The sequence below is a fragment of the Macrosteles quadrilineatus genome, unplaced genomic scaffold (assembly GCF_028750875.1).
Source record: "Macrosteles quadrilineatus isolate MER2022 unplaced genomic scaffold, UCM_ALF_1.0 Scaffold_8__2_contigs__length_117827958, whole genome shotgun sequence".
NCBI classification, from domain to species: Eukaryota; Metazoa; Arthropoda; class Insecta; order Hemiptera; family Cicadellidae; genus Macrosteles; species Macrosteles quadrilineatus.
The window spans coordinates 95,326,621-95,342,490 of record NW_026542601.1 but is presented as its reverse complement, the minus strand read 5'-3'; the positions used below and the strand labels follow the sequence as shown (position 1 = coordinate 95,342,490).

At 36.6% G+C, this 15,870-nt stretch overlaps 1 protein-coding gene across 1 annotated transcript; it reads right to left on the bottom strand.

Moving 5' to 3' along the window:
• Positions 1-6,616: 6,616 nt before the first annotated feature.
• On the bottom strand, positions 6,617-15,170 carry LOC129000971 (uncharacterized). The gene is made up of 2 exons (XM_054428083.1): positions 14,902-15,170; positions 6,617-7,505 (listed from the first exon to the last, which is right to left on the bottom strand). The coding sequence occupies exons 1-2, from the start codon at positions 15,068-15,070 to the stop codon at positions 6,952-6,954; spliced, it is 723 nt and encodes a 240-aa protein (XP_054284058.1). The 5' UTR covers positions 15,071-15,170; the 3' UTR covers positions 6,617-6,951.
• Between the last annotated feature and the right edge of the window lie 700 nt (positions 15,171-15,870).

Sequence of the window (15,870 nt, the reverse complement as noted above, 5' to 3'; positions counted from 1 at the left end):
CCAGGACATATCGTATCCAAGGGTAACGATTATCAGTTATAATATCAACAAAAAATGAGGATTATGTAATTGAGTAATATTTTTAATATATTGCTCGATGAGTAGTAAATTAAATTTCAAAATTTTAGGCAGGTGTTCATTAGAAAAAAGTTGTTGATGTTCATACCACAAAGAAAATAAATAAATTACGTAGTACAGTAACTTGAATTAATTTTTTAAATACAAACACTTACAAATTATGACACCAATTCACTAACAGCGTTTAGGACTTATAAATCGAAGTACTGTAGCGGTAAAAGTTTGGAATCTAGCATGGTAATAATTCGTTGGGTTATATTGGCAAGAGTGAAAACGTCCTCCAAGGTTTGAAATTAGATTGGCAGCACTGGGATTGCAACAGCCGGCCTCGCCGATGCGCGCGCAGCTGCTGCTCTGCTACGTCACCTGGTGGCGCGATTTCTTGAACGTTCCCGATACGAGCTTCAAAACAATATCTCGTCCACGATTCAATAATTCACGATTCGTTCAAAAACGTTTCAGTAGTTTTGGTGTGAACTTGCGTAGAATCACAGTCAGGTTTTGAGTATATGGGCTACACTGCTATGTTACTAATGTTTAATTTGTTTTGTGGGTTACTTTTTTACCTTCTAGCAGGTGATAATTTAAATACTGATGAAAAAAAATTCTCTTTGAAATATTTTGATTTTTATTCCCTATGTAGGCTATGTAGCCAAGTGATTCTGAAGAATTAGCAGGTTGAAGAAGAGCGAGAAGAGTTTGGGATAGATAATTTGGTCGCCCACATTCACATTCAGGAATTAGTCGAGTTGTGAGTCAGAAACAAAAAGAGTAGGATTGTAGGGGTCCCGGTCACTGGTAGTAAATTCAGGGGCCAGATTAATATAATGTAACTTTACATAACCTACCTAACCAAACTTCTATCTGCGGATTAGGAGCAGTGGGCCAGTGGTGGCCGGTTCTCCGTTTCCCAAAGAATAGTAACCGAACAAAATAATAGGATTAATTAATTTGCTTCAAAGGACAAGAGCAGAGTGATCAGAGAAGGTAATTTCACTTTGAGTAATCGATTGGAGTTGGAGTATATGTACATTATATCAACGGTAGTTCTTTAACGATATGCGAGGACTCATATTCTTCAATAGTCCACTACAACAACACCACGGCCTTGTTGATTTTGTCATTGGGAGTCTACTAACTATTGAGTGAAACACCAAAATGACATAGTGACCAAAATAAACAATTAAAATATGGTAGGTACAGCGTCTTACTAGTTCAGATTACATGGGCAATTTGTATCCACTCAAAAGGAGTATTAGTTGTCCTGAATCATCAGTGATGTATCAACTCAAAATGACCAAAATAAACAATTTAAAATATGGTAGGTACAGCGTCTTACTAGTTCAGATTACATGGGCAATTTGTATCCACTCAAAAGGAGTATTAGTTGCCCTGAATCATCAGTGATGTATCAACTCATCGTTGTTTTAGATTACTTGAAGTTGAAGACGGCGATGGTGATGGTTGACGCGCGGCGCGAGCGTAGCGTAGGCCGTTGTGGGGGACCGAAGGTCGGGGGAGGGAGAGACAGAGAGAGAGATGCAGTGGGAGAGCCGGGAGGGTAGATCGTTGGTAGAAGAGAACTGAAGTGAAGTGAAGTGTAGTGTGTATGAGAGAGAAAGAGAAGAGTGACGTGTGCCACGGAGGTCACCTCGTGTGTTTCCCCTAGTCACCGCTACGCTACACGAGCGCTAGTGTCGCACGCCATCACCAAGGTCAATACACGAGTACACGGATTTGGATGTAGATAATCTCGATTCTTTGGTTAGCTTCACCGCTTCACTTACACAGATTGACTTTCCCCCGCTTTTTATCGACTGTTGATTCTACCCTTGCGTAGATTCACGTGAGCGTTTGCGTTGACCCTGTCACATGAAGCATTGGATTTTGTTATCTTACAATACTGTATTTTGAATATAAACAGTTGTATCAATTAATTGAGGATAAGTAGTTCGTTTGATTGTACGAAAATTATTTCAACTAAATATATCTAGGCCAAGCTGTAAAAAAACTCACTGTAAGAAGACGCATATTTTTATACGTTTCATTGATACATAGAGTATGCAAGACGTGAGAGCTGCAGCTGGGCTGATGCCTAAAAAAATTATTTACGACTCGTTAGTCGTCGTTCAAAACAAAAGAATAAATTTAATAAGAATAACTATATCTGGTGCTTCGTTAAGCAATGATTTGACCTACACTACAGCAATATTTATGTTATGAAATGCCATTCAATAACTGCTCATCTTCATGACGTGTACCTCAGTCGCTATTATTATAAATAATCGTAAAGTGTTGTATAAATAATCAAACGTTTCACAAAGATAGAGTCAGTAAAATATATTTAACCTATTTTGATCAGTATGGCACAAATACCTGACAGTCCAAGGTTATCGTCGGACTGTAATCAAGAATAAGAAAACAACAATTTACTTAAGTAATTTCGTAAAAATACAGATTTGTAGATTCTGAACTATGAGATTATTTAACTTACACTTATACAGATATAACCTATAATCCACTATATTCAATAAGTTGTATAGTTTGGGAAATCATGTTACTTGGAAATACTTACTATTTACCCACAAAGGTTGGAAATAACAACGTTACTTCTAAGTAAAGTGCAAGGAAAAAACTACAAATGCGACGCAACACCATCGAAGACACGTGTTGACCTCCAACCCCAGCCCACACCAGACAAAATTTTGTTTGTGTAAAAAAAATACTGTACCAATAAACTTTTGTGAATTTCTTTAAACCAAAAACCCGTAAATATTTTCTTAAATCAGCCACTCAACAACTCAGAAAACATGAAAAAATCCTGTCACAACAATTACGCAAGTGTAAATTGAGATTTGAATAATGATTTATACAAATATTTTCTAGAAAAATGAATATTTTTATACGAGTATTTAGCGTTTGAGTGCTGAATAATTTTATCAAAGTGTACTGTTGTATCTTATTTTCTATTTTATCTTCCTGAAACAGCTCACAATTAAAATTTGCTTTTTTTTAACAGTAGCCTAAAGTCATGTAGCAGGTTGAGTTCATGCACCAATGATTATAAGCGTATCACTTGATTCTGGCTGACAGTCCATTTAAGTGATAAAATACCGCCTTTGTTCAAGCTCCGATCAATAACGCTGCCGGCGCACGCGCCTTCACAACATTGCGCGCATTCTAGCGGCGACACCGACAACCAACACAAACACCTTTTGTTTGCCGCTCTTTGTCCAAGCTGTTTATCTTCAGGTTATAACAGCGTTTGTAGAGTTATCATCAAGGGGTTCCCAATACACTAGAACCATTGACTATTTCTAGTACATAGCCTAATGTTCTTTTAGTAAATCTATATAGTTACAAATTATTACTGTATCGGGAAACACAACTGTACACTGAAACCATGGATAAAACATGTACAGTAGTAGGATCTCGTGAAACTGTGTCAGAACAGAAATAAATTTTCATAAATAGATCTATAGCTTAAAAACAATGTACCAACACACAAGCATATACTGTATTCTACTTGGGCTTGTATTTACAAACAGTTATTTTATAACAGTTAATTTGGAAATACTAAAATTTAGTAGTTTAACACTTATGGAAAATTCCATAGGTTCTTGCATGGTAGGGGACTCACAAATCATCAATATATCTAACTATAGTAACGGGCAAAAAGAACATAATCAAACTGTACTTGCTCTGTGCGGGGGGGAGGGGGGGGGGGGTTAACGGGGTCGCGGCCTGACCGAAGATGTACAGTAAGCAGGTCGCTCAACACTTTCAGCAGGATCTCGGGTACCAATGCCCCTCTCCCGGCTCCCTGCCCCCTTGATATTCTGGTAAACCCCCTTAGTGTTCGAACAGGTTGGATATTCCTTATATGAAATATTTTGACAGCCTGGGGAATACAATGTGTTGTCGGATTTGTTCAAAGTAACCCACCGCGTTTCTCAGACGATCTCTGGTAAACCCTATGACTCTTTGGGCTTTTCAGAGGATACATTCTGACAGTTTGTTGATATTGTTGGATTTTTCTCTGTTAAAATAGGTTATAGAGTCAAGTCCCCCGAGGTGGTCTTTAGGTAACCTTTAATTGGACCAATTTTAGTTCCTAATGCTGATTTTACCACAGTGTTAGCCTCTGCTTGTGAATTTAGATTGTGGAGTAAAGAGACTTTGCGAAATTTGACTTTTTAAATGTTCAAGGTTTAATTTTTTTCCTTTCGTGATCATCAGGTAACCTTTAATTGGACCAATTTTAGTTCCTAATGCTGATTTACCAGTGTGTTAGCCTCTGCTTGTGAATTGGGATTGTGGAGTAAAGAGACTTTGCGAAATTTGACTTTTAAAATGTTCAAGGTTTAATTTTTTTCCTTTCGTGATCATATTCTATGTGATATTTGTGTAAGATGGTGTAAGTGAACAGTATTTAGATTTTTTTTTTTCAAGTAAAATTGTCATTAAAATAGCCCTATTTTGGAAACACTCTTATTACAAACAAGGATTCTAGGAATCACGACTGGTTCTAGTTGTAAAAGCCATTTCCATAATTAATTCAACTTTTTAATGACCTAGCGCAGCCCTATATATTTTAACCTAGGCCTACTTTTCGGTAATCCTATCCTGCCCAATGTGGAGCTTAGTAAATATACTAAGTAAACACATCCAATAGATTTCCAACAACAAATGTGATGCATTTTCTCCAGCGGGACGAGGAGACGTGGTGTCGTTGCCCTCGTGTGAAAGTGGAAAAGAAAGTTCGTCACTTTCATCATCAGCTGGACATCTACCGCTCCAGGAGGACAACGCAGAGGCAGTACAATACGCTGAATAAACTACGCACAACGCAACGCAGTACGCATTGTGAAAAACGTAGTACATTGTTGTAGAACGCAGTACAGTAGATACTACCCAAGCAAGTCAGTGAAAATGAAGTGCAAGAACACCGTAGAAAGACTACGGATACATGGCTATAATTGGGTGTACATAATTTATGATTGAAGCGTTTAAGTAGGTTTTCATTTTATGGGGTTGACTCCTTCTGTACTGTAGTCTAGAGTCAGCTTCAAACAGATCGTATCCTTTGTTTTAAACACGCATGAAATCCAAAAGCGAAAACACTAGTGAAAAACTAAATTATGCATAGCCCTACTGTCCGTATTGACAAGCAATTTGTTGCTTGAGTGAGTCGCTGAAACCTCAAATTATTTTTGAATAAATACTGTGTATGTAAAAGAAAATAGACTTCATCTTATTCTTAAGCATTTTTCGTGCGGTCAGTTTTGTATTGTGATCACCAATTGTCTTGTTGTGAACTTCTCTTTGCCATTAGGTTTAATACAAGAAATCCCCCTCCCAATTTGTTAAAAATAGCTGTGTAGAATTAAACTTTTAATTACATTACAGCAATATAAAAATGTAGGCTACTTCAGATTTAAGCATCTTGAAAAATATAATGACAGTCTGGAAACATACTGCGTGAGAAACATAAGTATAACATTTTACTCGTGTTGTAGCTTACAGAAATCCACAGCTAGAACCTTATCACCGAGTGACCTTGGACTTATTTCGATAACAGATAACACTATCAAGTTGTTGTGCAACTAACGATATTGAGCGATTGAGAATTAGACTGGTCCAAACCAACCGACCCCACAATGGGGAGGGGGCTACCGGTCGATTGTATAAGGGTGGGGGGGGGGGGGGGTGCGCCTACACCTTCGAACTTCAAACAAAGCGTCGTCAGTTCATCTACCAACCTGTGAGCTGTTTGTGTATTGATTACACCGGACGTAATGCGTTGGTAACAACATTGTTCTTGAGAATAAAAAAATAATCTAATTCCTGTTGTCATACAATTTGTATATAAGTAGGCCTAATGTTTTCTTTTTTTCAAAGCCAGGGTACTACCATAGATGAAGTAATATAAAGAAGTAATATAATATGAAGTAATATGGTGTTTATTTATTCTATGGTACTACTTTTTTGACTAGTTGTAGACACATACAACTTTATTCATCACTATAACCTTAATTACAGAGGTTACATTCCATGGTGGACTTAAGTGGTGTCTACCACCAGTCGATGGTGTCTATAGCAAATTCTATTTGTCGTCCCCTTCCGCTCTCCTTTCCTCCCTTGCCTACTACAGCACGAAATTCCTCTCCACCATACCAGAGAGCTAAAAGCGAACGGTTGTCCCAACAGCTTGTTTCCTCTGTGTCTTTCTCATTTTTGGCTGTGCGATCTCCATTTTATACCACAGGTACGTCCAAAAACATAGATTAGTAAGATCTTACTTCTCTGTGGTCCAAAGCAGCAATAAAAAAGGCGATCTTAGTTTCTCTAAAATGTGTTTAAATTATTTGCATTCTCTCTGTAATCAAACTACGCAGCTCACAATGAGATTTACGTTCACCAAATGGAGTGAGGGTGGAATTAACAACTGCCAAAGAAATATAATGTTATAAAATAATAAGGTTTATAATTTTCTGTGCAAAGTATGACGTTGACATTTCTTCACAATTTACCTTAGCTTTAGATCAGTTAGTCAGAAGAAGTATACAATCCAGAATAAAATTTCTTACCACTCAAGTTAGCAGACTGGTTGGGAAAAACCGAGCACAATGATATTTCCATATAAAATTTAATTCAGTATTTAAAAAAAAATAGCCTTACACAAACATGTTCATAGCCATGACTACTGACTAGTCATCTTGTGAAACTCCAACAAAGTTGAAACAACAGTAAACACGTTTGTATAAAAATTGTGCATTTTACCATGGTATGGTTGAATTAATTGATGGGTTTGAGTGCTAGGTACCAGAAAGATGATATGACTGAAACATCAGTAACATAGTCAGAATGTGGTTATTGGTGCTGAAAATGCTTTGAAAATATATCTGATATCTGTCCTCTTAACTGCATTGCTTCATGGAGAGAGAGACTGTTTAGAACAGGCACAAATGATAACAGAAAAGCTTTGTGACCAAACTGGTCACTGTTCTTCTCTTCTCTTTGCATCTCGACCAACTGAGACATACATCTCGTCACGTCATTGGCTGAAGAAACATTCCGCAGCAGCGATGATCTGGTCTGCAGCATACTCTGAGCCAGCTTTCTTTTCACTGCTCTTCTACCAACACGAGCAGTACCGTAGGAAGAGTTAGCCCTGGTCGTCACACGATGAGTATCATTGTCCATAATTTGCTCTTCAAATGGATCACATTCAATCGTACTTTGTAAGATCTCCTGGTCGCCGTCGCTATTCTCTGCGTCGTTTGTCCCCCCTTTGATGAACGGAAGGAGAAACTGCAAATGTTCGGAGTAACAATATCTTTTCTTCGTATTTCCACTTACGTAAGCCCTGTGGTCTTTAACAAAGGAATCTCTTACACACTTCCACTTCCTGGCCATGTCCTTGACTGAAAAAAGAAAATACGCATTAGTTGAAATGGTTCTGCGAGGAAAAACATATTTACGTTGTACAATAAAAGTGAGTCAAACAATCTTATTTGTATTATAGGTGTAATGATGTGCAAGAATATCAGATTTATAAACTGGGAAATTACCTATGAAAAATTCTAAATACAGTACCCTTTAAAAGTCGTAATTTGAATGCACTAACTAACGAGATAGCTGGGAGAGTTCATCGGGAAAGGTCAAACCTCGAGAAATAATTTTATCACTTGGGTATTTAGAAGATCTGCCTGGTAAAATCTCCATCTTATTCTCGACAAACCTCCAATATCATCAGTTCGCCACCTTACTGATTAGCAACCTCAACAGGTCGAAATGTAAACATATAGCCATCAAACCGGATCACCAGGTCGCCATGTAAGCAGGTAAACACCTAAACGGATTACCATTGGCAGCTTTGTAACCAAGTAGACACCCGAACAAGGAAAAATGAAAATATCTCCTTGAAACCAGGTAGACAATTGAACGTGATCGAATAAACATTTTGCCGTGTAGGTATCAGGTAGGCACATAAACGTATTACCAGGTTCAGGTTCATCTGTAACCACTAACCAGGTAAACATCTGACGGATTTCTTGGTGGATAACAAGGTTGATATGTAACCAGGTAAACACATTAACAAATTACCAGGTTGACATGTAACCAGTCAGGTAGACTACTAGACACATTATCGAATCACCAGGTTGACATGTAACCAAGTACACAGTTTAACGAATCACGAGGTTGTCATGTAACCAAGTAGTACACACTTTAACGAATCACGAGGTTGTCATGTAACCAAGTACACACTTTAACGAATCACCAGGTTGTCATGTAAATGTAACCAAGTACACACTTTAACGAATCATGAGGTTGTCATGTAACCAAGTACACACTTTAACGAATCATGAGGTTGTCATGTAACCAAGTACACACTTTAACAAATCACGAGGTTGTCGTGTAACCAAGTACACACTTTAACGAATCACCAGGTTGTCATGTAACCAAGTACACACATCACGAGGTTGACATGTAACCAGGTGGACACATTAACCAAATACCAGGTTGATATGTAAGTAGGCTAACACATAGAAAGATCTCTCGGTTTTAACCTGGCATGCACCTTATACAGATCACCAGTTCGCCGCTTAAATCGCAGAATCATATAAAACAGCGGTTTTGCGATAGCATTGACTGCATTTGCAAACAGGCATTTTTTACCCCCTTGCTATCCTACAATGTATGAATTAGGGCTTTGAATGGTTTAAAATATGTACCTCTTTAAAAAATAAAGTGAGATTTGTAAGATTGTAAGATTGATTGTAGGATATCAAATGAAAACAATTTGAAAAATACCCCCGCCGCAGCAAAACCTGCAGACTAAGCGAATTTCCATTAGCCTGATTAGATTTACACTAAAATGCCTCCTTAAAAATATCACATTTATTCCCTATTTAAATAGAATTAGTTAAACGAGTACTTAGGTATGCTGCAACAGGGAGGGTAAAAAAAAGTTTTTTTAATGTTAATAGTTTGGTAAGAAATGAATGTATTTTCCAAATTTGATCAAAATAGTTTCATAAACAAACAAACTACAACAGTTGACTTATTCTCCATAAGAATAACAAAATAATTTAAAATTTACAATTTTTCGGAATTTTTTCCGCAACCATTAGGCGCACAATAACGCTTCACAATACGAGTATGCTAAATTATTAGCTTTTTTAAGCTCTACAAAATGGTTTGTAAAAAAATAGAGAACTCTTGTGTTTTTAGGGTCAAAAATGGGAAAAACCTATTTTCACCCCATAAAACTCCCATAAACCCCCGTTCCCATAGTCCGATCATGCTGGTTTGCGAACTCGTTCGAATAAATGTAGGTTTACACGTTTATACAAAATTTCATCAAAATCGGATAATTTTTGCTCGAGTTATCGTGCTAACGGACATATATATATATATATATATATATATACTGTATAAATAAATAAATATATATAAATATATGAATTTGAACGGATGGTGTTTTTGGCCTCTAGGGACCTCAAAACGAAAAAGTAAATCGGTCCCGGGTCCAGGTCTTAGGGTGCGTTCACAAAGAAAGCTGGTTACAAGCACTTGTTCGCAAGCGCTTGCAAGCTTGAACCGGCGTAAGAAAAGTCAACATAGTATCAAGCGTGTGTGTTCACAGACAAAGCTTGTGCCGGCTAGCAAGCGCTTGTTACAAGCTCTGACAAGCACGCAAGAACGTTTCGTACTTGTTTTCCGGCGCTTGTTGGCCGAACCAGTCAGTTACAAACTACTAACAGTGCAGTATGGATGTCAATGAGTTGATAGCTCAAGTATTTAGAGCTTCCAATATCACAAAATATATTACCCACGTATTGTGGTTTTCCCCTAGAATGTTTAATAACGTAACCAATAGGACAAATATAACATATATGTATTAAAATTATAGGCAAACACATTTAATTCAATATATTAATTAAGTGTTGGATTTTTTATAGATGAAACTTGTATACTTTTACTTTATTTACCTAGAAAAATAAAACATTTGTATATTCTCACAATAATATTTGCATCATAATTAATCAGCTACCTGCATAGGGTGTTTAAAACTCCCTTCGAATATTTTTTAGGTTTTATTATTGGTCCAAAATTCGTTCTGGTGCATGGATAGGTTGCTTCCCAATTTCCCCAAAACTTCACTAAAACACATTCAATTTTATTGAGGATGTAATTAAACGTGGTTCACTCTATTCTCATATAAGAAAAAAAACTCACTTTATCCAATTTCATTGAGGAAATAGATGGTGGTGTTCACCGAACCTACCTCTTCTGCGGTTAATTGCATGAACACCTACTTTCCTTTTACGAATTTTTAATTCTACATTTTCAATCAAAAATAACTCTTCATCACTTGAGGAAGATATTGTCTCAACCAGAGCTGAGACTACACTGAGCTAGAAATGCAAGCGTTTGTTGTGAACACACAACAGCATTCTCAAGCGCTTGTTCCAAGCGCTGAGAGTAAGTTACTTGTAACCAGCTTTCTTTGTGAACGCACCCCTACCATGAGTACTACGGTAATAGCTTATTCCCTATATGGGAAATTCGCTAAAACTACAAAATAATACAAATAACTCAACACGTTCGCTACTGCAATAGTACGAAATGTTCCATTCACATGGACCAGCGACGCACATATGCGACGGCTGGTTTCCACCCATAGACTGCCGTCGCATATATGCGACGGCTAGTCACATTAAAATAGACTGCCGACGCATATGTGCGTCGGGGTTCTAATGTTTTTAAAATGCTTATATCTTTGTAGTGGTCTATTTGAAGGCACTGAATTCCCTGCAGTGGTCTACAGAGATGTCTGACGCACAACTGCGTCGCTTGGTCTGTGGATATGATGATTGGTGACGTCATATAATAGTTGGAAAAACTGGTCTTTACTTTTCTGCATCACTGTATGTATGTATGCAGTATGTATGCTGCATTATCCTACGTCGCTTTTATATTTGTTCAGTTATAAACTTTTCTTGAATAATCTGTTTATTTCTTTACTTACTTTCACCTTAAAACACAAAAAAATGAACTGTCGCATATATGCGACGTGTAGTCTATTTCAAGAAAACTATGATAATTTTCACTATTGTCTTCGCTGTAGACCGGGTGTCGCAAATATGCGACATTACAAAAGGTTATAAAAAATACAAATAAAAAAGAATAATTTATTTACAAACACGATTGTAGCGTATTACAATGTAAATGATCACTGTTTTACAGGTTTTCGCCCGTGGTCTGTGTGTACTGTTATCCAAGTGACAGTCGGTCTATGTGTAAGATTCAAATGTATACCTCGGTCTGTGGCAATGACCGCGGCGTCGCATATATGCGACGCTCAGTAGCGAACGTGTTAAACACATGGGTGATTCCCCACATAGGCGATGCCCGTGCATAGAAAATGAGTTCAGGAAGAAGTATGAACCGGGAGGAGAAGAGATGAGGACCTGCTCTCCTGGGTACTTACGCATTATATAGGCCACACCAAATAATTATAACCTAACCTAAACTAAGGGTGGTTAGGTTGTGTTAGAAAGATTTTGTAATTTAAACTAATTAAAATGTTATTTGGAAGAGGATTTATTTAACAGTAAACACCATTTTACATTGTACATTTAATTTTTTTACAGATGGCCAAAGGTGAAAAACAAGAAATAGTAATAATAACATGTGTGGGTCCATTACAGCTATCTACCTACACAGAGTAATCGCAACAACTTTGAGAAAAATTAATAAATATTGTATCACAGCAAGTAAGTAGGCAATAATAAATAACTAGTAACACAAGCAGAAACAATAATAACAATTAATATTAACTTAGTAAAATCTAAAAATAATCAAAAACCCAATTTTTGAAACGCTAAAACAAAAATAGCATGGATGCAAAAGCAACAAATACAAAAGAGGACAAATTGCAATAGGTACGCCAATGGTATTATAAACTCTGAATATTTTAAAAACTTAACAAGAGACAAAACAAGATGAACCATAAAATATTAATACATACTAGGTGAAACCCGTCGAAATCGACGGTTACTTTCAAGGCTTGCAACTGATATAACTGCGACAAATTGAGTGAAATTATACATATTTTGAGCATTTAGCATTGTTTAAAGAGTAATAAGTGTAAAAACAATAATGATATTAATTGCGTTAGTTGCCAAATATGGTTGATCATTCAATGAATAAAATATTTCCCATACTGTACATCATCGGAGTTATTATTAGTATGTTAACTGGTACATCTTCTTTTAGAAGAACCTTTAGATAGTATTAAAATCATATTGGTGGATCTTTTGTAGTTAAAACTTCCGCGATTTCATCTGTCTAATAAAGATTAATCTATGATTTTATTTGAGAAAAATATCTGTTTATTGAAAAGACACGTTCTAACTTTAAAAGGGAGGTCCATCCGTTGCAGTGCAAGTTTGATTTTTCCTTCGTCATGTCACGTCAGTTCATATCGTACTTCTGTGCCAATAAATAACCATCAAGCATAGTTTTGGGAAATCGGTTGGGGGGATGTTGAAGCTTATAAGACACTTCTGCACTTGTATTATTTTGCATTTTATTACACAATCGAAGATTTTCCCAATGATTTAAAACATGTATGGCAATAATCTCATAGTATGATAAAATATAGCCAAAAGTGGTGAAAAAGACAGACACCAACCCGTACAATAGATATAAGATAGTTCAATAAGAAATAATTGTTAAATAACAGTTACTGTGATAAAAGGATTTTCCACTGATTTCATAATGGAACGTTATACTGTATTGCAAAATATGACATGATACAGAAGAAAATCAATTTTAAAATCAGAAAATAACATTGCAAATACTTCTTTTGGACAATTCAGTAACTCCCAATAAATGTGTGTTGTTTAAAATACAATTTTAAATTAACAGCTGTTTCATTTAAAAGTATTATCCACATGGACAAAATGTAAACAAATCTGTGGCGGGATCTTTAAGGGCTTCTGGGGCAGAGCCCTAACGGGATTCACTTAGTTTTTCTTTTGGTAACTCATCTAGGGACCAAGACCTTTCTTTGGACACCTCTACCAAGTTTCTACGCCCAGTCGTTCTCTCAAATTCATGGAGACAAAGTTTCCAATTAAATATTTGGATTCTTCCATGTTAATCTTATGGGAGAAAATCCAACTTTGGTGGAGGATCCTGCCCAAACTAATAAAGATTTCAAAAAACGAAAAAGACTTTGCAAAACTACAGATCAGGGCCATTCATTTGACACTTTAATCATCAAAATCGGTCCAAAAATGAGGGAGGAGTTCTGTTTACAAAAATCGGCTTAGCGTATTATATATATAGATAGATGATTTATCGGTGTAGTCGGTATACTACGCAAGTACACTTCACAGAGAACTACAATAATGGCATCAACTTAACTTATAAACTGTATATGTGATTATCAATGTTGAGTTTTTATGGGATGGGCTTGATCCTAAAACCTGGAATTCTTTATAGTATTTCGACATTGTTCATAAGTTTTAATATACTGTAGCCTATGTTAAGCAAAAAATAAAAGTATTCAGTGCAAAATCCTAAAAACCTGATTGTTAAGAATTTAAAGTGGTTTTCACTATTAGCATTAGGATTTAGGAAGGTATGAAACTCAAAATTATGTACTTAATAATGTACGCAATTATGTACTTAATCTGTGAGGGGAGAGGGGAGCAGGTTACAAATATTATAAAAGTACCCCCGCCGCAGCAAACCTGCAGACTAGCTAATTTCCATCTACCTGGCTAGAATTACACTAAATTATTCCCTTTAAAAATTGTCAGATTTATTTCCTATTTAAATATCATTAATTTTAATGAGTACTTAGGTTTGCTGCTACAGGGAAGAAAATAGGGATTTTTATTGAAATATTGATAGCTTAGTATAAAGTAAACTAAATTTCAAAATTTAATGAAAATATGTCCATAGACAAGCAAGCTACAACAGTGTATTTATCCTCCATAAGAATGACATAGTAGGCTAATTTTAAATTTACACTTTTTTGGGGTTTTCCGTAACCGTTAGGCATACAACAATGTTTCAATTTACTAAATTAGGATATTTGTTTTTTTGAGCTCTACAAAATGGTTTGGAAAGAAATTGCAAAATTTTATGTTTTCAGGGCGAAAATAAGAAAACCCCATAAAACCCTGTTCCATGTTATAACCCCAAGCAACAATCATTCGCACTCCCCAGAATGAACCCACCCACACACACAAACAATCTCATAAGTAGCCGCGCGCCGCTTATTCGTCGACTCGCTACGAACGGAACTAAACAGGCGGCTATATAGTAATCACAATATACCTAGTTCATTATTCTCTAACTCGTTATAAGCAAAACAGGAGGGGTGAGAAAGGGGACACAATTAGGCGAGATCAAAGAATAAGTAGTAGGACAAATTTTACATTTTTAGTTTCCTCATCCACCACATAAAAAATACACGCGTTAAAAAGATGTAGAAAAGTGACAGCGAGCGCACCGCTTGGACTCAATGTGGTGGTCTCGTCGCCTTTTAAACGGGTTTACAGCTGTTCAATCGCGGCGGCAAACTGGGAGAACGAAAATCCCGCGCTGCAAGACATGACAAACCGCAAGCTCTCCGTTATTACACTTGTCCCTTTTCTCCCATCTGTATCGGTTCTGCATCTCACCATAGATAAAACATACTGATCTCACTCACTTTACTCTGTGGTGGGATTATTTAGGGGGAATAACACGAGATAAATAAATTTCAACGTAACCTATTAACTACCTTCAACTCACCTCTGTGTTCTATCTCGTCATCATCAAGTTCGTCCCAGTCGTCGTACATGGTAAGTCCCACCTGATGCCAACTTTCAGTCCTTTTGTCTCTGTTGTACAACTTACTCTTCAAATCGTACAATGCAGGGTAAGTCTGTACTTCACCGATGAATTTGACAACGTCGAACATGGTTTAAAGAGTTCGCTGGAAGATAACCTCAAAACGCACACGACGAACCGCTGTCGACAGCCGAGCGGCGACTGATGGCGGCTGGCGGGCGGCGGCAGTTTGGCGCGGCGGGATGCCACGTATTTGCCCGACCGCGACAACCGCGCTCTCACGCGGCGGTTTGTTCACCTTCCTCAACTGTTTTGGTTGTGAAGAGCTGAGCGAAATTACGTTAAGTTAATTCAATGGGCAAATGCGCCATTTTATATTAGAGTAGGCCTACGGTCAGTAAATTATTTGAAAGAAAACTTTTAGAAACAGCATGCATAACAACATGCAGACTGTTCCGTTCCGTAAGTAAGAAAAAATAGTAAATAAAAGTTGTAATAGTTCAAAGTTCAAAATAAATTGAAAATCAATATTATTTTAAGGTAAAATTTTTCCAAAAGCGAGCCCCTTCTGTTTGTACTACAGTACTAGTGAGAAAAGTGGTAGTTTAATTTTATCGACTTAAAAAATACAATTTGAACTCGAATTGGACACAATATTTGGTATTTATGTGTTTATGCTTGTGCTTACAACATTGAGTTTAGGATGTTTTGTGGCGAGAGCATAAACAAATCTTTGTGAATTTTTATTATGTTATATTTTTTAATGTTATTCTTAGGTTGTCGGTTACTCATCACTAAAATAAATTACAATTTACTAAAAAAATGTCGAGGTATATTTCAAGTTTACATCAAAACTCATCTTCAGCCTCTAGTAACAACATGAAAGTTTAGCTGAAGATGAGTTTTGATGTAAACTTGAAATATACCTCG

What these genes read in the sequence shown, in the direction of transcription:
- LOC129000971 (XM_054428083.1), bottom strand. Translation starts at nt 15,070, where the DNA reads ATGTTCGACGTTGTCAAATTCATCGGTGAAGTACAGACTTACCCTGCA. An exon ending in TGACGAGATAGAACACAGAG is followed by an intron (nt 7,506 to 14,901) that starts GTGAGTTGAAGG and finishes TTCTTTTTTCAG; the next exon opens with TCAAGGACATGGCCAGGAAG.